The 24,470-nt window shown below is 50.5% G+C and overlaps 1 protein-coding gene across 7 annotated transcripts in view; it reads right to left on the bottom strand.

Annotated features, from left to right (window-relative positions):
* Positions 1-24,470, bottom strand: part of Eln (elastin) — a 43,431-nt gene that overhangs the window by 9,156 nt on the left and 9,805 nt on the right. For 3 of the 7 annotated variants that reach the window (XM_063271069.1, XM_063271072.1, XM_063271071.1), the window contains exons 3-26: positions 24,341-24,373; positions 23,375-23,407; positions 19,891-19,920; positions 18,507-18,542; positions 17,028-17,117; positions 16,676-16,810; positions 16,533-16,595; positions 15,827-15,874; positions 13,552-13,623; positions 12,827-12,859; positions 12,074-12,145; positions 11,053-11,094; positions 10,628-10,672; positions 10,310-10,357; positions 7,328-7,420; positions 7,184-7,243; positions 6,026-6,205; positions 5,600-5,653; positions 4,993-5,082; positions 4,263-4,313; positions 3,727-3,876; positions 2,168-2,236; positions 558-689; positions 416-475 (exon numbers count right to left, since the gene is read on the bottom strand). In XM_063271069.1, coding sequence (XP_063127139.1) covers positions 416-475; positions 558-689; positions 2,168-2,236; positions 3,727-3,876; positions 4,263-4,313; positions 4,993-5,082; positions 5,600-5,653; positions 6,026-6,205; positions 7,184-7,243; positions 7,328-7,420; positions 10,310-10,357; positions 10,628-10,672; positions 11,053-11,094; positions 12,074-12,145; positions 12,827-12,859; positions 13,552-13,623; positions 15,827-15,874; positions 16,533-16,595; positions 16,676-16,810; positions 17,028-17,117; positions 18,507-18,542; positions 19,891-19,920; positions 23,375-23,407; positions 24,341-24,373 — 1,719 coding nt within the window. The remainder of the gene's footprint in view (positions 1-415; positions 476-557; positions 690-2,167; positions 2,237-3,726; positions 3,877-4,262; positions 4,314-4,992; positions 5,083-5,599; positions 5,654-6,025; positions 6,206-7,183; positions 7,244-7,327; positions 7,421-10,309; positions 10,358-10,627; positions 10,673-11,052; positions 11,095-12,073; positions 12,146-12,826; positions 12,860-13,551; positions 13,624-15,826; positions 15,875-16,532; positions 16,596-16,675; positions 16,811-17,027; positions 17,118-18,506; positions 18,543-19,890; positions 19,921-23,374; positions 23,408-24,340; positions 24,374-24,470) is intronic. The other 4 variants (XM_063271073.1, NM_012722.1, XM_063271074.1 and 1 more) reach the window with 3 other exon arrangements.

Raw genomic sequence — 24,470 nt, 5'->3', positions numbered from 1 at the left:
TATAAGCCTTGGGATGGGATTGGAGGCGTGCACCACCATGCCTGGTTTGGGCAGTACTGAGGATGGAAGCCAGGGAGTCATGCATGCTAGGTCAGCACTCTACCACCTGAACCATGTCCTCACCCTGAACCTCTTACATTCTCCTAGTGACCTTCTGTGTGTAGCCATGCCGTTGACCCTACACTTCATATATAAGTTAAAGGAAGTCGGAAGTCACTCAGCTATCTTGGGAACCAAGAGGTGAAGCCAGGCCTCCCTCTTGCTGAGTCTGTACTTCTGAGCCCTCTGCTAGGTGCCACGGGGGACCTAAAGACGGTAAGGATGGATTCGAGAGGTTGTTTCCTGTGGCTGCGCTGGGGTTGTGTGCCCTGACTGGGTGGATGGGGACAGCAGAGAGAAATCACAGTGCACTCACTGTACTGGGCTTTGGCAGCCGCCTTAGCAGCAGATTTGGCAGCAGCTGGTGTCCCTGCTCCTGAAGATAGAGGAAGAACATTCAAAATGGCACCCATGAGGGCTCCGGGGAACCCCAGACCCACCCACCCACCATAGCTCACCTCCAAGATCACCAGGTACAAGGCCGGTGCCAGGACCAGTTCCAATACCAGTAACACCACCAGGGCCAACTCCACCGGGAAGCCCACCAACACCAACTCCACCGGGAACGCCACCAACACCAGGGCCCAAACCTAAAAGAGAAGGAATAGTTCATCTATAATCAAGGCCCAAACAAAGAGGGCAGGAGCTGTTGAAAAGAGTCTTCAGCTGGGTCAGGAACTGTGGGTTCTCTTCCCAGTCCTGGTAAAGACTTGCTGTGTGATCTTGGGGCAGATACTTCCCCTTGCTGGGCCTCTTTTTGCTCCTATTTAATAAGAGTCAGGTGTAAATCCAGTAATTTGTAACCTTTCGAGGGACAGGGACACGTTGGAGGCTTGCTTGAGGATGATGGATAACAGGCAGTTTTGTTCTTTGTTGTTTGTTTTACTGTTTTCCCTTTTAGTATTAGCGAATAAATGGGAGGCCTTGAACATACTAGCTAAGTGCTCTACCACTGAGCCACGCCCCCAGCCCCTCAGTGGAGGATTCTAGGCAGGTGCTCTACCACTGAGCCACGCCCCCAGCCCCCTCATTGGGGGATTCTAGGCAGGGGCTCTACCACTGAGCCACGCCCCCAGCCCCTCACTGGGGATTCTAGGCAGGGGCTCTACCACTGAGCCACGCCCCCAGCCCCTCACTGGGGATTCTAGGCAGGTGCTCTACCACTGAGCCACGCCCCCAGCCCCTCACTGGGGATTCTAGGCAGGGGCTCTACCACTGAGCCACACCCCCAGCCTGTCATTGGAGGATTCTAGGCAGGTGCTCTACCTCTGAGCCACACTTTCAGTCCCCTCACAGGGGGATTCTAAGCAGGCGTTACGCTGCTGCTACTGAAAAGGTCCATTATTATTATTATTATTATTGTCATTGTTATTATTTATTTATTTATTTATTTTACTTTGAGACAGGGTCTCACTAAATTTCTCAGCCTGGCCTTGAACTTTCAATGCCCTTGGCCTTAGCTCCTTGAATAGCTGGGATTACATGCCAGGACCACTAAGCCTGGCTCCCAAATTTAATAAGGCCAAGTCTCCACCTGCCCCCCACCCCCAGCCTATGATGAGACCCCAACTGAGCTCCTAGAAGTAGAGCACCTACCATTAATAATATTCAGGATTAATCACATTTAGGAAATACATACATTCTTAGGGCTATTGAGGGTGACCTAGACATCTATCAAGAAATGCAGCCCCTCAAGGGGATAAGGCTGGACTCTAGCGTAAGATTCAGAAGAGAATTCATCCTAGTTGGATTTGGGGAACCAGGAGTTTTCAGAAGTAGGTGGGGGCAGGTCATGGAGACCTTGGCAGTTCTATCCTGCTAGAGGAGAGCAGATAAATTAAAGGCTATGAGAACAGCTCATACTTAGGGCTGGGGATGTGGCTTAGATAAGTAGAGCACGCACGTGGCATGCAGAAAGCCCTGGGTTCTGTCCCCTAGTACTGCATAAACAAAGCTTGCACCACATGCCTGGAATCCCAGCACATGGAGGGTTCAAGGCCACCCTTAGCTCCTCAGCAGAAGCTATGAGAAGCCTATGGTCTGGGGTCAATGGATAGGGACAACTTACCATACTGGCCTGCCTTGGCGGCTGCCTTGGCAGCGGCGGCAGCAGCTGCAGCCGCAGGGGTACCTGCTCCTATTTGGATAAAGAGAGCAGAAGATGACCCTCAACCCTCCTTTATTATTACCTATCCCTTCCAGAGCCCACCATGATTATCCCTCTCTGGGCACCATGAAGAGCGATGAGGGTGGCCTGGGTCTAGGCTTGATGCTGTTGCTGCCCCCTGCAGGGCACTTGGGCATGTCCCTGCCTGGCTTGGGATGAGAGGTGACTCTGGGTCTATGGGGATTTCAGTCCTGTCTTAGATGCTCTTAATTAAAAATTTCCTAGTAGCACCTTTAGCCCAAGCTGTCATAGGAAATGACTCCTTCCTGACCTTTGTTTTTTTTTAAAGTGCATGCCTTCACACACATGTTTGCAAAAGTTTTGTCAGAGATTTAACTAAGAAAGTATTGAATATATAGATCTGTTTTGGGGAATTCTGAGAGGTTTCTTCCCACATACGAGAACAGGAATCACAACATTCATAGAGGTCCTCCATGTTTCTGATCCCACAAAGTACTTTGAGGCAGGTTCTCTCACTGAATCCAGAGCTTGCTATTTTATCTATTCTAGCTAGCCAGTTAGGTCTGAGGAGTCCCTGTCTCTACCACCCATATCTTAACAGTACAGGCAGGCTACCATGTCCACTGGCTTTTATGTAGATCCTGGGGATTCAACCTCTGGCCACTAAACTTACTGTAATGCAAATGTTAGTCATCTCCCTGTACCATTTCCCAGTGCCCTCTCTCTCCTTCTAAAATATACATTAATTAATGAACCAATTTATGTATGTATTTGTGTGTGTGCATGCTTGCGTATGCCCCAGCACATATATGGGTGTTAGAACACAACTTGTGCAAGTCATTCCTCTCATTTAAACATGTGGATTTTCAGGATTCAGTCTTGGGTCCTCAGGCTTGGCTGCAAATACCTTTACCCTCGCAGTACCCCTTCTTTCTTTGCAATATCAGAAATGAACCTGATGTCTTTTTGCATGTTCAGCAAGCATATTACCACTTAGCTACACTCTTAGTCCTAGTTCCTTTATAAACAAAAAGTGCAGAAGGGTGGTTTTATCCTAGACGGGGAAAAGCATGCAGAAGAGAGATTGGAAAAGCCACACCTAACCTAAGTAAGAAGGGGGTCCTCGAATACCAAGGACTTTCAATCATCTCCCTTTGACCTCTGATTGGTGGATAACAAAGTACCTAAGGCCACCTGAGTAAAGGGTCATCTGTTTGTAAGGAACTAGAAATACCCCGGAATAAAAGGCAGATCACTGAATTCTGGTCATCAGGAGGCTCTCTAGAGCTGGCTGAGTCTCCCCAGGGAGTGAGAAGCTTGTCAGGGATCAGCAACCAGGCCCCTACAGAGGGCCCCTCCCCATTCAACTGCTTTAGGGGAAGCTCTCCCTGTTACCCCACTCATCTCTGGTATCAGTTTTTCTATCTGTAAAATGTCAAGCCCCATGCCTCTTCTATAAGACAATACAAACCCATCTCTGGATGGGAAACATGGCTCACCTGGCACTCCACCAGTGCCCGGCACACCTGGCACTGCACCTGGCAGTGCACCTGGTACTGCACCTGGCAGTGCACCTGGTACTGCACCTGGCAGTGCACCTGGTACTGCACCTGGCACCAGGCCTCCCAGGGTTCCAGCTCCTCCGGCACCTGGAAGAGAGAAGAATGAACCCCTGCATTCACCTCATCCATCCATCCATCCATCCATCCATCCATCCATCCATCCAACCATCCATCCATCCATCACCATCCACTCACCCACATGTATGTATGTATGTATGTATGTATGTATGTATGTATGTATGTATGTATGTATAAATGGAGAGGGAGGTAGGAGGCAGACTTGTCTGGCACCTTCAACTCACTTTTTTGGAGTGAGCTGGCAAACAAAGTACCAGTAGTCTTAACAGCAAATTGAAATGGCGAGAGTTGAGTATGGTTTAGAAGGAAGATGGGGGTTGTGGATTTGTATCTTTGCCCACTCAGAGCCTGGATTCCACTGAGAGAAGGGCATCAGACAAGACAAAGTCACTTACCGTACTTGGCAGCTTTGGCAGCGGCAGCGGCAGCAGCAGCTTGGCTTGCACCTGCAGGAAAAAGGGAAGAGCAGGTGGTAACATGGATACGTAAGTGAAGAGGTCCGGGAGGTGGAAGGCAGTGGTCAGGCAGGTAGGGGAGTAGGTAGGTGGTTAGAAGGCTGGTTAGATGGGTGAGTGAATGGATCAGTGGACAGATAGGTAAATGGTGGATGAATGGATGCATAGATTGAAGGATAAGTATACAGACGGATAGATAAATGGACGGATACACAAATGGCTGGAGAGATGTGTGTATACAAGTATGGGTAGATATATGGATGAATGGGAGATAGATGGTGTATGGATGTACAGACAAATGAGATGACGGGGTGGATGGATAAGTGGATGATTAGGCAATAGATTAAAGGGCAGGTGAATGGATTAAATAGATGAATGTATGACTGGATGAACAATATATATATGTATATATATACACACACACACACACAAATATATGAATAGATTAATAGATAGACAGAAAAATGGATGGGTGGGTGTTCGTTTGCCCAGGGTACTGCTAAGCAAGGATCATAGCTTTCTCAGCTCCTAAATGCTATGAAGATTGCCTCTCTTTCCCTAGCACATCAAAGCCTACATCTACTCTCCAACTCCCTGCATGACTTGAAAAACCCATTTCTCTTCCCCCAACTTCCCAGAGATGAAACTAAAGTTCACGGGGATAAGATACCTCCAAGTCCAGCTCCAGCTCCAACACCATAGCCAGGAAAGCCACCAGCACCAACCCCGTATGTCGGGATGCCAACTCCACCTCTGGCTCCTGTGGAAGAGGGAGAATCATGTAGAGAGTCTCTAGTGATGTTGGACACGGTCTGGAAGGATACTCACTGGCTGGGAGAAAGGATGCATGCTTCCTTTAAGTCAGTTCCTGAGAACAGGAAACTGGGATTCCTGGGGACCCTGACCAGTCTCCTCCGTGAACCCTAGTCTTTCCTGATTGCCTTCCCTGGGTATTTGGGGGGAAGTGCCCTTTTGTTATGGTGAAGTGAATGGGTTTACTCCAACCAGGCCTTCTGTCCTTTGAAAGGACTTTGGCCAAAGCATGGACGAGTAGGGACACTCTCTAGATTGGGGATGACTTCCTGGGGTGGTCCTGTCACTTAGCAACATGGCTTCTTGGTGGGAGACAATTGGAGAGACACTATCCTGGGATCTAATGGTTCTAAGTAGCTCTGCCTGGAGCTTTCCCTGGGTGAACTGCTCTCCTCCAAGCAAGAGGATGGAGGGCTTCTCACCCTGGCCAGTAGAAGTCAGAGCAGGGATGGCCGGGTACTTACCATACTTGGCAGCTTTGGCAGCAGCTTTGGCAGCTGCAGCTGGTGACACAGCCCCTGGAGAGATCAAGGGGACATAATGCTCAGGAGAGAATGGAGGAGAGATGGTCAATGTATATCTCCCTGTCTACCTGTCTGTTACTGTGTTTTTTAAAAAAATATTATTATCTGTAGAGCAGTGATATCTGCTCATCTATTCATTCACCCTCTGTCACGTCTGTCTATCAATTTGCTCTCTGTCCTTAGGTGTCAATCCACCTACCCAGCCACCAGCTCTCTGTCCATTTGCTGATTGATGGATGGTTAGTTAAATGGCTGGATGGGTGTGTGCAAGAAAGCCGAGGAAATAAAAACCCCACACCAGAAAACCACACACACACACACACACACACACACACACACACACACACACACACAAGTGCCACTTACCTGGTCCACCCACAATGCCTGGACCTCCGATACCAGGGCCCCCAACACCTGGGATGCCACCAACACCTGGAATGCCACCAACACCTGGAATGCCACCGACACCTGGGATCCCAACACCTGGGATTCCAGCACCTGGGACCCTAACTCCTGGTCCACCAGGCACTAAGCCTCCAGCAGCTCCTGTAGATAGAAAGAGGATTGTCCCAGACTGAGCCTTGTGGGGACCTCTGTAGGCCTTCCAGGGCAGGGTATATGGGTCAGCTTTGGGGCTCACAGTCTGTATTGCGTGAAGGATTCCATGCAGATGGGTTGGTGATCCCTCTATAAGGATCCAACTCATCAGGGAGCAAGGGATGGACTAAGACGGAGCTCAAAGGGACCTCTAGTTTGGATATGTAGCTGGAATAACATGACCGATTCTAAAGCAAAATCAAAATGTCTGCTATAGGATCCTAGGTTGTATCTGTGTGTGTGTGTGGGGGGGGGTTGTTTGTTTTTGTTTTGTTCTTTTGTTATCATATTTTAACTTTGAGTACTGGGAATTGAAACCAGGACTTTGCATACACTACCACTCTACCCCTGAGTCATACCCTAGTCCCCAACTAGGGGATTCTAGGCAGGTGCTCTTCCCTGAGCCATGTCCCCAGCCCCTCACTGGGGGATTCTAGGCAGGTGCTCTTCCCTGAGCCATGTCCCCAGCCCCTCACTGGGGGATTCTAGGCAGAGGCTCTACCACTGAGCCACGCCCCCAGCCCCTCACTGGGGGATTCTAGGCAGGGGCTCTACCACTGAGCCACGCCCCCAGCCCCTCACTGGGGGATTCTAGGCAGGGGCTCTACCACTGAGCCACGCCCCCAGCCCCTCACTGGGGGATTCTAGGCAGGGGCTCTACCACTGAGCCACTCCCCCAGTCTCTCATTGGGGGATTCTAGGCAGGTGCTCTACCACTGAGCCACGCCCCCAGCATCCCTTCCCCTGCAAACTCCATGCAGAGTGGGAGATGCCTTTGAGATAGGGTGACCAGTATGGACAAAAGCCTCCTTCTGGGGGAGGTCAGAGATGCCCCTAGAGGAGCAGAGACCGTCCTTGTGGGTGGATCTCCAGTGTTCATGCAGAGCCCCAAGCCTTCCGTTTCTTGGTGGGAGGGGGGGCACTCACCATACTTAGCAGCCTTAGCGGCAGCCTTTGCAGCAGCAGCTGCTGCGGGAGTTCCAGCGCCTGGAAAGACAGGCGCAGAGGGTGAGGTGCTGCCGCTGTGGCCCCTCAAGGACACCTCCACCCTCCAGCTGGGAGAAACATTACCTGTAATGCCTCCAATCCCAGGAATTGCGCCAGCACCACCAGGAATGCCACCCCCTCCAACACCAGGGAGGACTCCACCTCCTCCAGCACCTGCTGAGACAAGGCACCATGTGACTCTTCAGAGCGGCTTCTGAGACTAGACAGAAAAGCTGCAGAGGGGCCAGTACGCTCTGTGTGTGTGTGTGTGTGTGTGTGTGTGTGTCTGTGTGTGTGTGTGCATACGTGTGTGTGTGTCTGTGTGTGTGTGTGTGTGTCTGTGTGTGTGCATACGTGTGTGTGTCTGTGTGTGTGTGTGTGTCTGTGTGTGTGTGTCTGTGTGTGTGTGTCTGTGTGTGTGTGTCTGTGTGTGTGTGTCTGTGTGTGTCTGTGTGTCTGTGTGTGTGTCTGTGTGTCTGTGTGTGAGTATACTTGTGCATGTATATGTGTGCTAAGGCCAGATGTTAATCTTTCCTCAGGAACTTTTTCCCCCTTTCCCCTTCTTACAAGCGTGTACATGTATGTGTGCATGCATGCTTTCCCATGCAAGTGGGAGCACATGTATGTGTTTGTGCATCTGTATGGACATGCATGCGGAGGGCCAAGGTTGATGTCGTGGAGCTGTCCTTGATGCACTCTTACTTTATTTACTGAGGCAGGGTCTCTCAATCAATACGGCTTCTCTTTCTAGCCAGCTTGAATCTGAGGAATTCCCTCCGTCTCTGCCTTCCAAGGGGAACCCGAACTCTGATCCTCCTGGTCGCTAAGCAAGCACTTTATCCACTGAGCCACTCCCCAGACTCAATCTTGATTTCTTTTAAGATTTATTTATTTTATGTATATGAGTACACTGTAGCTGTCTTCAGACAGAAGAGGGCATCTGATGCCATTACAGATGGCTGTGAGCCACCATGTGGTTACTGGGAATTGAACTCAGGACCTCAGGAAGAGCAGTCAGTGCTCTTAACCACTGAGCCATCTCTCCAGCCCTCAATCTTGATTTCTGAGACTAGATCTCTCACTTTTACTTGGACGGTGTGTGCCAGCTAGCCTGGCTGGCCAGTGAGTCGTGGGTATCTACCTGTCTCTACCAACCAAGCCCTGTGATTAACTTGCTTCCCTTTTTAATGTGGATTATGGGGCTTGGGACTCAGGTTCTCCTGCCTGTGTAGCAAGCACCATACTGAGTTGTCTCCCTAGGCCCCTTACCATCTGCTTTTTGTGAGACAGGGTCTCAGTTAGGTGGTTCAGGCTGGCCTTGAACCATCTATCAATCCTGCTACCTCAGCTTCCTGGTGGGATGCTGGCTTTTTACCCACTATCCTCTTACCCAGGAACAAGCCTCAGTCTCTCCAGCTGGGCTTGTTTGGGGATGGTTCCTGCCCCCGAAGTCTTGGGTTTGTCCCCAAAGTGTCCATTTCAACTTGCTCATTAAGGGAGTCCGATGTTCGCAGACAAATCCCTTTCTAATCACCGCTACATACTGACAAACCACAAGCTCCATTCCTTGGGCCAGAGGGGCCCCCAAAGGAATGCTGAAGGCTTCCTTTCCCTGTGTTCCGAAGGCTCAGCCAAGTTCATAATCCAAGTGTCTGGCTGCCCGGTTCTGGCAGCCCTGTCTTCAGGCTCTCCCATATCCCAGCTATTCCCACCAATCCCGGTCTGCCAAGGGGCCTCTGGGCCTGGAGAAAAGCCCGGGGGCCTCCACAGGGCAGGGTCAGCTTCTCCTCTAACTTCTGCCCCTTAGCTAGTAGGGTCTTCTGTCCCCTCCTGACTTGGAAATAGGAAGGCCTTCTGGGTGGAGAAACTTTAGCCTAGCAAGCTGACCTCCAGCACACTACAGCCACAGCTATGCTCTCCAAGGCACCGTGGGCTTGGGGAGGGGTTACATTTTTTGTAGTTATATGTGAAATGGATGCACACTTAAAATGCTTATATAGGTGTTGTCTATATTTCTTTCTCTAATGGCTACAGTACCCTTTATGAGTGGATGCCTCCTTCCTGTTTTGTTTTTGTTTTGAGACAGGGTCTCATGTAGCCCAGGGTAGCCTCACATCTGCTATGTAGCAGAGGGAGTCTTCAAAAATTCCAACCTGCCTGTCACCACTTCCTAAATGCTGCGTCCTCACAGCCAGTGCTCTTTGTGCCTGGCCCACAGGACGACAACCCTCTTGTATGCTAAGGTCTTGAATGACAGGTCACACTCTCCAGTTAGCTTTTCTAGTTTTCCCCTCGGAGAGGTAATGACTCTCCCTTGTCCACATCCCCTGAGATAAGTGGGTGGAGAAAGGGGCGCTGGATGGAGGGGAGGAAGGATGTAGGGATGTGAGAGAGGAAGGATGGGGGAGGGATAGAAGGAGGCATAGATCGGGATAGAAGGAGGCAAGATGGAAACTGGCTGGGGGAGAGGTCTGAATGGAGAGATGGGCACATGTGTTTATGTGCAGATCAGGGAGGAATATGTGTGGGAGGAAGGGGGTAGGGCGGGTGGATGGATAGGAGATGGATGTGGGGAAGAAGGAAGGGATAGAAAGATGAGTGGATGGATGGATTAAAGGAAGGAGGTTGACAGAGGTAGTGAGGGAAGAATAGGGGAGGGAGGGAAGGAAGGAGGGAGGGAGGAACATGTGAAGGGACGGATACAGAGAAGTGTGTGTGATGGACATATGGATAAGGGATGGATGCTGGAAGGGAGAGGTGGAGGAACGGATGCGTGGATCAATGGAGGGTGGGATGGGGGAAGGAGGGAAGTGTAGAGGGACAGATAGAGAGGAGGAGAGGTGACTGGATAGAGAAGATGGAGGGACAGAGGGGTTGATGGCTGGGTAGGCTATAGATAGATAGAGTGAGGAAGGGAGATATGGAGGGATAGGTAGGTGGATAGAGGAAAGGGGGAGGGAGAGCTACATTTATGGGTCCTGTTGAAAAGGGGATAAGGGGACGCCGGAACTACCTGGCTTGTTTTTCTAACCATCACAGGACAGCAAGGGTTTTCAGGGCACTCACCATACTTCGCTGCTTTAGCTGCTGCCACTGCTGCCTGGGACCCGACCCCTGGAAGAGGGGAGATGAGGGGACACTAAAGATGGTGCTGGTGTTCAGGTATCCCCAGAGTGCTGTGCTCCCAGCCTCACAGACACTCAGATGTAGCTGGGGGCTTCATGGCTAGTAAAGGCCAAAGAGCTGCCCCAACCCAGCTCAGAGTTTAGGCTTGGACCAAGATCTTCATGCAGGGTGGTTAGCTGGGGGTTTGGACAGTCCCTGGGGATGGGGGACACTGGTGTCCCTTAGGCTGAGAGCAGGTGAGATTTTCTTTCCCCTTACCTGTCCCTGTTGGGTAGCCAGCTTTGCCCCCTGCACCAGCCACTCCTGTAAAGACACTTTGGTTGTCACTCACATAGATCTTGCCACTTTGCTGCCCCTGTCCCACTTGTCCCAAGTCTCCCCTGTCACCTCCAACAAAACTGTACACAGGTACAAGCATGCATAGGGGACGCCATCCCAATTTACAGATGAAGAAACTGAGGCTTAGAGAAGGAAACAATGGCTTGCTCAAGGTGTTGTGATAAGAAAGAGGGCCACAACTGAATGCTAGGTCAAATTCCCTGAGTTAGTCTTTGTCTTTGGGGGATTTTTTATTCTAGTGCCTTGCTAGGTGCTTTGTTAGCCCATGACTGGGACCTCAGCACCCTTACCAGCCCTACCTAGAAAGGATCCGAGCCCTACAAACCCATGAGGGCATCACTTACCATAGGGCAGTTTCCCATTGGTATAGGGCAGTCCATAGCCACCTATGGAGAGGATAAAGGATGGATGGATGAAGGGTTAGAGCATGGATGGATAGTTAGGGGAGAGATGGGTGAGAGGACGAGGTATGCAGGGTATATGGATCACGGAGGGATGAATCGTGTAATGGAGGGAGAGAAGGGGATGGATGGACAGATGGATTAGTAGAAGGGAAATGATAGATGAATGGAAAAGAATAGGTTGGAGGAAGTCAGGATAGAGGAGAGATAAGTGGGTACAAGGGAGAAGTGATGGATACAGAGGAATGGGTGGAGAGAAGGAGTGATGGATGGATGGATGGATGGACAGATGGGTGGGCAGGCAGATGGATAGGTGGAAAGTGAATAGAAGGAAGGAGTGATAGACAGATGGACAGATGGATGGGCAGGCAGATGGATAGGTGGAAAGTGAATAGAAGGAAGGAGTGATGGACAGATGGATGGACAGGCAGATGGATAGGTGGAAAGTGGATAGAAGGAAGGAGTGATGAATGGATGGTTGGATGAATGGGTGATGGACAGATGGATGGAGCACTCGTGTGTGTGTGTGTGTGTGTGTGTGTATGTGTGTGTTTGCATGGATACCAGTGTGTGTGCACATGTGTGTATGTTTGTGCATATGTGTGTATGTACGTAAATGTGTACATGTTTTAATGCGTGTGCGTACGTGTGGATACCGCTGTGTACAGGTGGAATTCAGAAGACAACCTCAGGTCAGTCTGCATTTTCCACTCACCTGAGGAAGACTCTCTTTGTTATTTGTTGCTGTGTGCACCAGGCTACCTGGCCCATGAGCTCTCAGAGACTCTCCTGTCTCTGTCCCCCCGCCCCATCTCAGCATAGGAGTACTAGGATCACAGGTACACGCTACTGCACTCAGCTTTATGTGAGTTCTGGGGATTTGAACTTGTGCAGCAAGTGCTTTACCCCCTGAACCATCTCCCTCCACCCCGGTCAAGCATCTTGAACCCTATCTCTAGCTTACCTGGCAGCTTTGGCGCTTTGATGGGATAACCCAGTGGGACACCAGGCTGCTGACCCCCAAAGGGCCCGACCCCTGCAAGAACAAAGACAGTAAATCAAAGTCCCAGGCTTTGGGGTGGCAGCATCTTCTCAACTCCCTGCCAGCCTTGGGGAACCTCCATATCTCTTTGTCATGGGTCAGTACATACTCCCCAGTGATAGTCAACATAGGAGGTAAGGGACATACTCCTACACTCATCTGTGCAGACCTTAGTGCACCACTGGGTATATCTGGGTTCATTTTGGATTCACAATGATGGAGTTTGGGTTGGAACAGTGGTTCTTAACCTTTCAAGTGCTGTGACCCTTTAATAAGAGTTCCTCATGTTGTGTAACACCCTTACCATAAAATTATTTTGTTGTTACTTTATAGCTGTAATCATGCCACGGTTATGAATTATAATATAAATAGCTGATATACAGAATAACAGATATAGAATCACTTGACTACCAAAGAGGTCGCGACCCACAGGTTGAGAACCACAGCGTTCATGGTCGTGGTCTTTGGGTAGAGGCCTGGGTTTTGTTTGTTTGTTTTTTAATTTTTGGAATGTGAGTTCTGGGGATTGATCTTAGGTCCTCATGCTTGCGTGATTAAACTCTTTAACAAGCCTTGCAAGGAGAGACATGAGGGAGATTGGGCAGGTATGGACAGGTTTTTGAGTATCTAGCCCCAGAGTGTCCTCTCAACTTTGGGAGAGCAGCTTTAACTTACCTGGGATTCCAGAAAAAGCACCACCTCCTCCACCTGCAAATACAAAGAGCTATTGCTGTAGCCCAGCACTGAGTGGAGGGTCACAGATCACAGGCTCCAGGCTTCCGTTGTTTATGATGTTTAAGAGATCTACCATAGTGCCACGCCCCCAGCCCCTCACTGGAGGATTCTAGGCAGGTGCTCTACCACTGAGCCACGCCCCCAGCCCCTCACTGGGGGATTCTAGGCAGGTGCTCTACCACTGAGCCACGCCCCCAGCCCCTCACTGAGCCACACCCCCAACCCCTCACTGGGGGATTCTAGGCAGGGGCTCTACCACTAAGGCTCACCCTGCCCCCATTCATTCACTTAAGGGCTTCTAAGCAAGCACTCTACTACTGACCCACGCCCCTCAGTTTTTTATTTACTTTTAATTTGAAACAGTAGCCCGATAAATTGCCCAGGTTGACCTTGAACTTTCAAGCCTCCTGCCTCAGTCTTCTGAATAGCTTGGGATTATAGGCCTATGTCACTAGGTCAGGGTTACTCTATGGGCTTTTTGAATACGGTGCTGACTTTCCTAGCCAGCAGAAGCAGGGCTGGGACATAAGAAGTACCTTCCTAAACCTACAGAGGTTCCCTAAAGAGCTTAGAATCCTATGGTATCCCTTACACTCCAGGTCAGAGGGTCCTGCAGGCAGGCAGAGGATCCTACCCTGACCCCCAGCACAGTTGGTTATACATACCCGGAACCTTGGCCTTGACTCCTGTGCCAGTGGGAACTCCAGGGAGCACTCCCACACCAGGGAACCGAGCTCCTGAGTGGCAAAGACATGGGTGACAAGTAAGGGAAGGGAAACTCTACTTGGCACCCGCTACCAACATCAGGCCTATTGACCAATCTATTTCAGTGCTGATGGCCAATCACAGGCATGACTCACAGGGCAAGTAAAATAAGGACCAGTTTGTGGGATTTTCTTTTTTTATGTGACTCAAGCTCAGAGAATTTGAATTATTAATTAATTAATGGTGCTGCTGTGAATTGACTCTAGAGTCCCAAATATGCATCAACTCACCATTGGGGGATTCTAGGCAGGGGCTCTACCACTGAGCCACACCCCTAGCCCCTCACTGGGGGATTCTAGGCAGGGACTCTACCACTGAGCCACGCCCCCAGCCCCTCACTGAGCCACACCCCCAGCCCCTCACTGGGGGATTCTAGGCAGGGGCTCTACCACTGAGCCACATCCCCAGCCCCTCACTGAGCCACACCCCCAACCCCTCACTGGGGGATTCTAGGCAGGGGCTCTACCACTGAGCCACGCCCACAGCCCCTCACTGGGGGATTCTAGGCAGGGGCTCTACCACTGACCCATGCCCACAATGCTTTTCTTATTTTTGAGACAGAATCTGACTAAGCTACCCAGGCTAGACTTGAACCCTTGATTCATCTATCTCAGCCTTCCAAGTGCTTGTGCCATTAGGCCTGGCTGGAAAATCTGAGCTTTAATCCTAACTCAACTGAGTATGAGCTTAGCCTTGGTGGACCTTAACTGTAAGTTAAGTTATAGATCCATTGTGGCCACACTTAGGAGAAAAGGCACCTTGGATGTGTCTGATTGCAGAAGCAGGATCAGGTCTAGTTAATACTTGGATGGGAGGAAGCATAGAGAGGCACAGCTCAGTGTGATGTGTTTCATAGTGGCTACCCTATGACTCTCTGCAGACTCTCCCTCCTCTCTTGCCTCCCCTGGGGCTTGGCTGCCTCAACCAGGAAGGAAGGGGGTGCTCTGTCAGCAAATCCCCGAATCTGGGCTTTTGGGGGATTTCAGGAACCTTGTTGGGTGGGGAGGAAGGTTCTGGCAGGGAAAGAAGTAAGGGTCAGTTCTTAGGGGGTCTTCTGTAGGGCAGACTTTCTGGGCGTGCCTACTCCTGGTGACTCAGGGCTTTTGGGAAAAAGCTGGCTACACTAGGGACTCCATCTGTCCTCGGAGGATTGGCTTTAGGCTATGAGGAGAGTGCTGGCCTGGGGTGAGGGACTGGGCGAGGCTGGGGAAAGCTGACCTTTGTTGCCAAGGACCCAATGTCCATTAAGTTGAACTTGGACACTTAGGGAAACAGCCACTGGCCTCAGCTGGCCTCAGCTTTAGGAGGAGGGAGAGGAGAGGGTACCAGTGAGAGGGTATATCCCCAACTCCTCTCTCTCTCTCTCTCTCTCTCTCTCTCTCTCTCTCTCTCTCTCTCTCTCTGTCCTCTGTCTGTCTCTGTCTCTCTCTGTGTCTCTCTCTGTCTCTGTCTCTGTCCTCATTCACTCCCTCTCTCTCTTTCATTCTCCTTTGTTTCTTTCTTTGTTTCTTTCTTTCTGTCTTTCTTTCTCACTCTTTCTTTCTAAGACAGAGCTCTCATGTAGTTCAGGCTGGCCTAAAACTTGTTAGATAGCCAAGGATGACCCTGAACTCCGGATCCTTCTGTCTTTACCTCCCAAGTGCTAGGTTACACAAGTGTATCCCTAAGTCTGGCTTATGAGGTGCTGGGGATGGAGCCCAGGGCTTCACGTATGTTAAATAAGTGCTCTGTCAACTGAAATACACCCCCAACCTACTCTTTAAAAAATTATTTTAATTTTGTGTGTATGGGTGTTTCGCTTGCATGTCTGTCTGTCTGTCCACTGCATGTACGCCCGGTGCTCTTGGAGGATAGACGAATTCTAGATGGTTGTGAGCCTCCATGTGGGTACTAGGAATTGAACCCAGGTCCTCTGGAAGAACAGTCTGTGCTCTTAACCACTGAGCCATCTTTTTAGCCCCACTCTGTGTTTTCGTTCTTGTTTTTTGAAATAAGGGCTCATTTTGTATCTCAGGCTGGCCTCGAGCTTAAGCTCTTTATGCCTCAGTCTTCAAAGTGCTGGGGTTAAAGGCATGTACCACCACATCGGGTTTATGTGATGTTGGAGATGGAACCCACGCTAGGCAGGCACTCTACCAACTGAGTTATGTCCCAGCCGGTCCTTCTTGTCCTCACCTGTTCCTGGGAGCACTCCACCTGGGTATACACCTGGAAGACCGACACCTGCAGGCAAAAGAACAAGCAACCTTAGCAGAGGTTCTGTCACGGCACCAGACCTCGGCAACAGCTATCCTAGGCCTGGAAGCCACTGTCCCCACTGGGATGGCTAGGGAAAGACAGAGCATGCCCACAGCACTCTCTGTTCTGTGTTAGAGAGCCTGCAGCTCCTTCAGAGCACTGGTTTAACTGTCTTCTGGAGCCCAGAGCCTGTTTACACAGCCTAGTCAGCCCACCTCAAGTCTAAAGGGTTCCAGATGCTTGTCTTTTCTTTAACCTGAGGTCACTTCCTAAAGAGTGCGGGGCCAAATGAGCACCAGATGGGGGAGCCTCAGGATGTTGGGCTCACCTCCAGCTCTACCGGGAACAGCTGTGGGCCGTCCTGTTCTGACTCAACATTTAAAAACCTCAGTTTCCCCATCTGTGATCCAGAGCCTGTCTGTGAGGTCTCTCTTTTTTGCTCCAAGAGCATAGAAATTTCTAGATGTCAGGTCAAGTCACTTAGCCCCTTGCCCAATCACAGGTCTGTTGCTTCAGACCCGGCATGTTGTCCTTTCATCCTCCAGTGTGTTGGAAAGGGGAGGGTTCTGACCTCCACTGACTCCTTGACTTCTGACCTCTCCCTGACTTCTAACCTCTAACCCTCCCCAGATTCTGCACTGACCAGGAACTTTCCCAGGCTTTCCTCCGGCTCCGACTCCAGCTCCAAGTTGAGGCACCACAGCACCTGAATAGACGGGATCCTAGAGTTGAGCTTACCCAGCCCCCCTGGCACCACCTTCACTCACTCATGGCCAGCCACCATACCTGTTGAGACTCCTAAGCCACCGATGCCACCAATACCACCGACAGCCCCAGGAACTCCGCCAACTCCAACAGCCCCAGGAACTCCACCAACTCCAACACCCCCTGGAACTCCGCCAATGCCTCCAAGCCCAGCCCCTGCATAGCCAGAAGCAGGAAGGTTCAGGGTCAGACAAGAACTGTGTATTGAGGGACAGGTAGGTGTTACGGTCTGGTCTGGTCCAGTCACTAACTCACTTCAAGATTGGGCATAATTAGCCTCCCTCATTATCTCCCCAGGGAGGAGGATTCTCTACCCCACCTCCTACTTTATCTCCGGGGTCTGGATGTCTTGGAAAGCCAGAGGGCCACTCACCAGCTTTGGCCGCGGCTTTATAAGCTGCTGCAGCCCCTGCTCCTCCCCCAGGCACCAGAACACCACCTGGCCTTGAAGCATAGGAGAGACCTGAGGAGGAGAGTGTATGTGTAGTGCTGAGCTGCCATGCTCGGTGGGATTTGCTGAGCCTTAGCCCAGCCTGGACCCCTTCACTCAGGAAGGGCAGTCGAGATTCTGTGTCCTCTGAAGGTGTTTATTGTCACATGCTGGTCCCTGCTCACCAGGATGGGAGTATGGGTTAGAGCAGTGGCTCTCAACTTGTGGGTCTCGGCCCCTTTCCGGGGGAGGGGGAAGGGGGTTGAACAACCCTTTCAATAGGGGTTACCAAAGACATCGGAAAACCTGGATCGTTACTTTACGATTCACAACAGCAGCAAAATTACAGTTCTGAAGTAGCGATGGAAATGATCTTATGGTTGGGGGGGCGGGTCACCACACCATGAGGTGTTAAAGGCTCACAGCATTAGGAAGGTTGAGAACCAGGTTGGGGATTTAGCTCAGTGGTAGAGCGCTTGCCTAGGAAGCGCAAGGCCCTGGGTTCGGTCCCCAGCTCCGGAAAAAAAGAACCAAAAAAAAAAAAAAAAAAAAGGAAGGTTGAGAACCACTGCGTTTATGTATGCCTAACAAAACTTATTCAGCCTGACAGAACTACCTGAATCTTTTAGTTTTTGAGACAAAGTCTGGATCTATACAGGCTGGGCTGGAAATCACTATGGAGCTGAGGCTAACCTTGAACCCCTTGTTCTTCTACCTCCCGAGTAGTGGGTTCCCAGGCACTTCAGTGCTGGGGATGGAAGCCAGAAGAGGCAGGTTTTTATATCTGTATCTATACCTACACCTACACCTATACCTATATCTATACCATCTATACCTATATCTATATCTGCGTATGTATGTATATATGCATGCATGCATTTGAGACACCCTCTCACTATAAAACTTTAGCTGAACTGAAACTTGCTATGCAGACCAGGTGGACCTTGAACTCACAGAGCTCTCTCTGCCTCTGTCTCCTGAGTGCTAAGATAATGGTATCTGCTCCCATGCCCAGCTTCAACATTTTGTCTTTTGAGACAAAGTCTATATGGCCAGGTTGGTCTGGAACTTCCTATGTAGCCCAGGTTGGCCTCGAACCTCATATTTTTATGCCTTACACCCAGACACTGGTATTCCAGGCACGGACCACCACCACTTATGGTTCCCAAATGGCACCTGTGCCTTTTTCTGGTGGTCAGATCCACTCCTGGGTGCCCCCGAGAGATGGTTTTATCTCGACTCATCTCTCTTTTACAACTGTCCCCTGGGTAGCTTCTTAGGGACAGCTGACAGTGGTGTCATCCTTCACTCATGTTGTCACCAATACTTGGCTTAAACGCTGGGCCCTGCCTGCTGTTTACCCAGGCAGATACCCTAGGCTGGGCTTAGCAGCTGACACCGTGCTCAGGGGTTCACACTAACCTGCCCCGGGGCCAGCACCTCCAAGTCCTCCAGGACCTGTGAAAGAGAGAGAGAGACAAAGAGAAAGAGGTGTGTGGGTTTCCTGTCTGGGCTCCTTCTGAGAAGGGTGTCATCCGAAGTGGGAGCCTAGGCTGCCCCACTATGTCTTCGGTACTGCGGTGGAGAGCATATGACCCTGGTAAATCTGCAGCCACCAGATAAATACTCTAGGCAGAGCTGACATAGTTGCCTCTAACAAGAATGCTTAGCCTGTGTCTCCCAGGAGGCCTGGCAGCTGCCAGCACCCAGTTGGCTTTCTGTAATGGCAGACGTTATCTGCAGGGAACCCTCATTCCTCCCAGGCCAGCCTTGCTCATCAGTAGCTATCACCCTAGGCATCTTCTCTGTCCTGATGCAAACCCCTCCCCTCCCCCTCCCTTTGTAAGTGTCCACCCCTGCTCCACTGGTCCTGCTTTTTGTTTTCTGAGACAGCGTCTCATGTAGCCCAGGCTTGACTCAAACCCACTGTGTGTATGAGGGTGATCTTGACCTTCTGATCCTCCAGCCTCTGCTTCCCAAATGCTGGGATTCCAACATTACCAGAAAGTCTCGTTTACATGGGACTGGGGCTGGTAAGGGGTCTATGAACTGCGCCACCTCTACCGCCCTGAACCTCCTTTCTGTACAACGTCTACCTTCCCTTCTGTCGGGAATCCTTGCTAAGACCCATGGGGAGCCAAATGGGTCCCTCTGGCTCTCTTCTTTCCACATCTGGGGCGGATCATCCCTTCTCCTCCTCCAGGAGACATTCCATGTCCTCGGCCTTGACCGATGGGCCCAGTTAGGTTGGAGTTTTGGAGGTTTGCCTTGGCAGGCTTGTTTCCAATTATGGGAAAAGTATCTTGCCAGCACCAGCGCTGGCTGTGGGGTCTAGAGTTGTAGGGCAAAGTCCTCTCAGGGATCCCCCAAGCATAGACCCTGAGGAGGGGTTCTCCCTGGCTCTCCCTGGATATCATCTTCCTTCTGACCAACTTTCCCGACTCATCCTCTGTGTGAGGGCAGAGCATATAGCCCGGGACATCAGTCGCCAAGAGTGCACCAAAGTCTTGGGTTCAATCCCCAGTACCGTAGTGTATATGTATTCAAGACTGAGGGGACTGAGGCTGCTTGAATTAATAAGTTCCTGGTCTCACCTCCCTGTCCCTCCCCAGTTCTGTCAATAGCTCCTTTAGAGCCAGTCCTGTTTCCTGTGCTTATAGAGGACAAGGGACAAGCTCAGCTCTTCCCCGTCCAATGGAGAGGCTGAGAGACCCAGACTGGACAGGAAGTAAAGAGATGGGGTAGAGTTTGAGGGCCAGCCTGGTCTCTGCTGTTGTTTGCTTTTTATGAAGTCTTTTGGACTCACCTGCTCCAAACGCTCCCAGAAGTCCGGCACCTGGAGGAGGGAGAGGGGATTAAGAGTTGGATCACAGCTGGGAGCCCCAGGCCCTTACTAGTCTATCTGCTTCCTTTTGGAGTCAGAAAGTTCTAGAGTCAGGTTTTGTTCCCTTGGTCATCTTCCTTTCTTTGAGCCTCAGTTTCCCCATTTTTATTATTCTTTAAAAAAGATCATCCTTTAAAAACTCTCTCTCTCTCTCTCTCTCTCTCTCTCTCTCTCTCTCTCTCTCTCTCTCACTTTTTGAGATAGGGTTTCTCTGTGTAGCCCTGGCCAGCCTGGAACTTGCTCTGTAGACCAGGCTAGACTTGAACTCAGATATCCACCTGCCTTCGCCTTCCAAGTGATGAGATTAAAGGCATGTGTCATCATGCATGGCTATTTCTACTTTTTTTTTCTTTTTCTTTTTTCTTTTTCTTTTTTCTTTTTTTCGGAGCTGGGGACCGAACCCAGGGCCTTGCGCTTGCTAGGCAAGCGCTCTACCACTGAGCTAAATCCCCAACCCCAAGATCAAGTGTTCTTAATTGCTGAGCCATCTCTCCTGCCCCCTACATTGCTTTTTGAGACAGGGTTTCATGTAGCTCTCACTGGCTTTAAATTCAGTGTGAAGCTCGGTATGGCCTTGAACTCCTGGTCCTCTGGTCTTTCTCTCCTGATTGCTAAGATCACAGGCACGTGCCTCCATGCCGTCTTATGTGGTTCTGGGGATGGAATTTGTACGTGCTAGGAACATGTTCTACCAACCAAGCCACAAACCCAGCCTTTAAATTTTACTTCTTCTTTTTTTTTTTTTTTAATTTTTGAGAAAAGGTCTAATTATGTAACCCTGGCTGGACTGTAACTCGCTAAGCAGACCAGGCTGGCCTTGAACAGACTGGTGGTTTTCCTGCCTCAGTTTCCACAATATTTAATTCACTTTCTAGCCCAGGTTAATTTTAAACTTATCTGCTGGTCTCTTGAATGCTAGGGTAACAGGCTTGTGCCACTGTGCTTGGCTAATACACCCATTTATTTATAGCTTCCATGATCCCTACCTTCCTGGGGCCACTGAGCTTGCGAGCAGGTAGCACCTACTGTGTGCAACCTGCCAGGGTATCCCATGACTACTCATCCCAGCTCCTTCCTGTGCTTGCCCATACTCCTTGTCTGCAGTGGCTGGCTGGCCTGCTGGCCTCCAGCTGGTGCTCTGGGTGTGGGCAGTGCTGGCTCCCAGCTGCCTGGTCCCCCACTGAGAGCTCAGGCAGGGAGGGGCCAGCCAGCCTGCAGCACTCACATGGAGGAATAGCTGCCAAGCCACCCACCCCCTCCCCCTGGGGATTAATTGTTCCCAAACACGATCTGTATACTGCCTGCACCCCATCCCATCCTGCCTGGGCAGGCCCGGATGTCCCACTAGTCAGGATGTGGGGACCTTCATTGGGTTATTCATGGTGGCCTAGCCAAGCCTGTTAGACCCTTCAGTCTATCCCGAGGCTAAAAGATAACCTTAGGAGCTGTACCTAGTAGAATATGCCTATCATTTTAACTACTCAAGTTGAGGCAGGAGGATCAAAATGTCAAGGCTTGTCTGGGCTGTGTAGTTCAAGGTCAGCCTGGGAAAGTTAGTGAGACCCTCATTCAAAGTACGAAATAGGATGGCTCAGTGGGCGAAGGCACTTGCCACTAAGCCCAGCAACATGAGTCCGGTTGTTGGGACCTATATGGTGGAGGAAGAGAATCAATGCTCAGGGGGTTGGGGATTTAGCTCAGTGGTAGAGTGCTTGCCTAGCAAGCACAAGGCCCTGGGTTCGGTCCCCAGCTCCGAAAAAAAAAAAAAAAGAAAATGTTAATTATAGAGAATCAATGCTCAAAAGTTGTCCTCTGACCTCTACAGGCACACTGTGGTGCATGCATACCAGACCCATAACAAATAAATGTATAAACAATGGTTCAGTGATAGAGTGCTTGCCTAATACAGAAGCCTGAGTTCCATCCTTGGCACCACAAGGAGAATTAACAGCAAGCCATGGAGTCTCCAGGCTTTACAAAACTCCCAACCCCTAGGACCTAGCTTGCCCACATGCCCTGTCCTCTTCCTCCCTTGCTGGCCCTGGTTCTGAAGTTTCACAACTCTCATAGGCTTCAATGAAGGGGAATCTGCTCCTCACACATTCATTAGTAGTTGGATCATCTGTCATCAGGATTTTGTAAGAGCAGTTAGACATCTAAACTGTCCAGGAGCATGTGACTTTGCAGCCAGGGTGGCAGGCACTGGGTGGGGATGCATGTGCCACATAGAGAGCATCACACATCAGGGAGGGGCATCAATAGAACTATAATGAAGGTGTGTGTGTGTGTGTGTGTGTGTTAGGGATGATAGAACACAGGGTTTCCAACATGCTACTCAAATGCTCTACTACTGAGCTATGCATGCTCCTGGCCACTCACTAAGGGATTGTAGGGGCTCTCCCACTGAGCCACGCCCCCAGCCCCTCACTGGGGGAGTCTAGGCAGGGGCTCTACCACTGAACCACACCCTCAGCCCCTCACTGGGGGATTCTAGGCAGGTGCTCTACCACTGAGCCACACCCCAGCCCCTCACTGGGGGATTTGAGGCAGGGGCTGGACCACTGAGCCATGCTCCAACCCCTCATTGCAGGGGTGGGGAGCTCTACCACGGAGCCACGCCCTAACTCTTCACTGGGGTATTCTAGGTAGGAGTTCTACCCTTGAACTGTACCCTCAGTATTCTTTCTACTTTTTATTCTGTGACAGGGTCTTCCTAACCATCTGAGGCTGACCTTTCTCACTCAGAACCCTCCTGTCTCAGCCTTTTCAGTGGCTAAGATTACAGGTACGCACCACCAGCCCATGGCCTCTACCTGCTTCTTAACCAATAGCATTCCCTTGACAGACGCCCTTGCTACCACTCAAAGCTGAGAGTGACTCCTGCTGGCAGATTCCAGTACTATTGGTAAAACAGAGCCATGATTTTTTTTTTTTTTTTTTTTTTTTTTTTTTAAAACTAGAAAACTCCATGGCATGGTCTGGACCCAATTGGAAGAATTCTGGGAACAGGCAGGGAGAGCATCTGGGGCCACTGTTAGGTCTATCTTAGAGTCAAGTTCACATCTGAGTCAGAAGTCAAACGTCTAGATATACCGGTTGGGGCCTTCCATTCTAAGTGCTGCTTTTCAGGAGCCCTGAGGACTCAGGCTTTGCTATGCCTGAAGCATCAGGAGTGTTCCTGGGGCTGTGAACCGAGGGCAGTGAGCAGGAAGCTGGCACAGGCACAGACACAGGCTATTGCATTACCATCAATCTCCTGTTGTTGGACACCTCGGGGACTCGACTCTAGCTTGTGATACCCAGGGGCTTTTGCCGCCATTAGCTCCCTTCTTTTGGCTCCCTTGCCAGGCGTGGCTCTGGAATTCTTGCCCTCCCCATCTCAGAGCCTTCACTCGATGGATCTTACCTGGCTTAGGCGGTTTTCCTCCAGGTCCCAGAGCTGCAGAGGGAAGAGATGGTGAAGGGCAGGGAGGAGGTGAGCCACATTTCTCCCCACTGCAGCCCTGCTTTTCTTTGGTATCAGGGTCTCAGCATAGTTCAGGCTGGCCTCCAATTCACGATATTGCTAAGAATGACTTTGAACTCCTAAGCTTCTTGCTTTGACCTCCCAAGTTTCAGTATCATAGGCACATACCCAATTCTATCTCTTAGTACTTATCCATCTCTTAACCCTGCCCCCTCCCCCAGTAGAAGGCGAGGGCTGCACGTGAGCCTCTTTCCTAAGGGCTAAATTTGTCCAGTTGTCCTCCTGCTTAGGCATGGAGCCTCTGGGAGCCCAGCTCTCCCACTGGATTTTTGGTGGAATGGCAGTTCTCTGTTTCTTTGTTTTTTGTTTTTTTTTTTTTTCTTCTTTTTTTTGGAGCTGGGGACCAAACCCAGGGCCTTGCGCTTGCTAGGCAAGCACTCTACCACTGAGCTAAATCCCCAAACCTCTCTGTTTGTTTTGTTCTAAGCCTATGTCTCACGTAGCTCAGGCTGGTCTTGAACTTGCTACGTAGTCAAGGATAACTTTGAACTCTTGGTCTCCAAGCTTCTACTGTCTACATGCTGGGATATAGATATACACCAACGTCTCCAGCTATTTCTCAAGGTTTTTTTTTTTCCCCTCCAGAAGGAGTTAATCTCCATCCAGAAGGAATGTTGGGGAGGAGATTGTAGAAATATAAAAGTAGGAAGGGGCCAGGAGGAAAACCAACAAGGGTAGAGGGTCCTAAAAGGGCTTCCAGTGTCTCTTTACCAGGGGAGAAACCCGTATAAAGAAGAACCCTTTGGTTGCTGAGATCTCAACATGTCTAATGATGTGTTGGGGGAGAGGTCATGGTGGTACCCAGATCCTTCCGTTGAGGAATCTAAGGTTAGTTTTTTAGCTTACCTCCTCCTCCCAGGCCTCCTCCGATACCAGCTCCTGTTGTATGTGTTGAAAGGGAAGGAGGGAGGGAGAGAGGGAGAGAGAAAGGAAGGAAGGAAGGGGGGAGAGAGAGAGGGGGAGAGAGAGAGAGAGA

This window comes from Rattus norvegicus, chromosome 12 (assembly GCF_036323735.1).
Source record: "Rattus norvegicus strain BN/NHsdMcwi chromosome 12, GRCr8, whole genome shotgun sequence".
NCBI lineage: Eukaryota > Metazoa > Chordata > Mammalia > Rodentia > Muridae > Rattus > Rattus norvegicus.
This window is presented reverse-complemented; position numbering and strand designations above follow the sequence as displayed.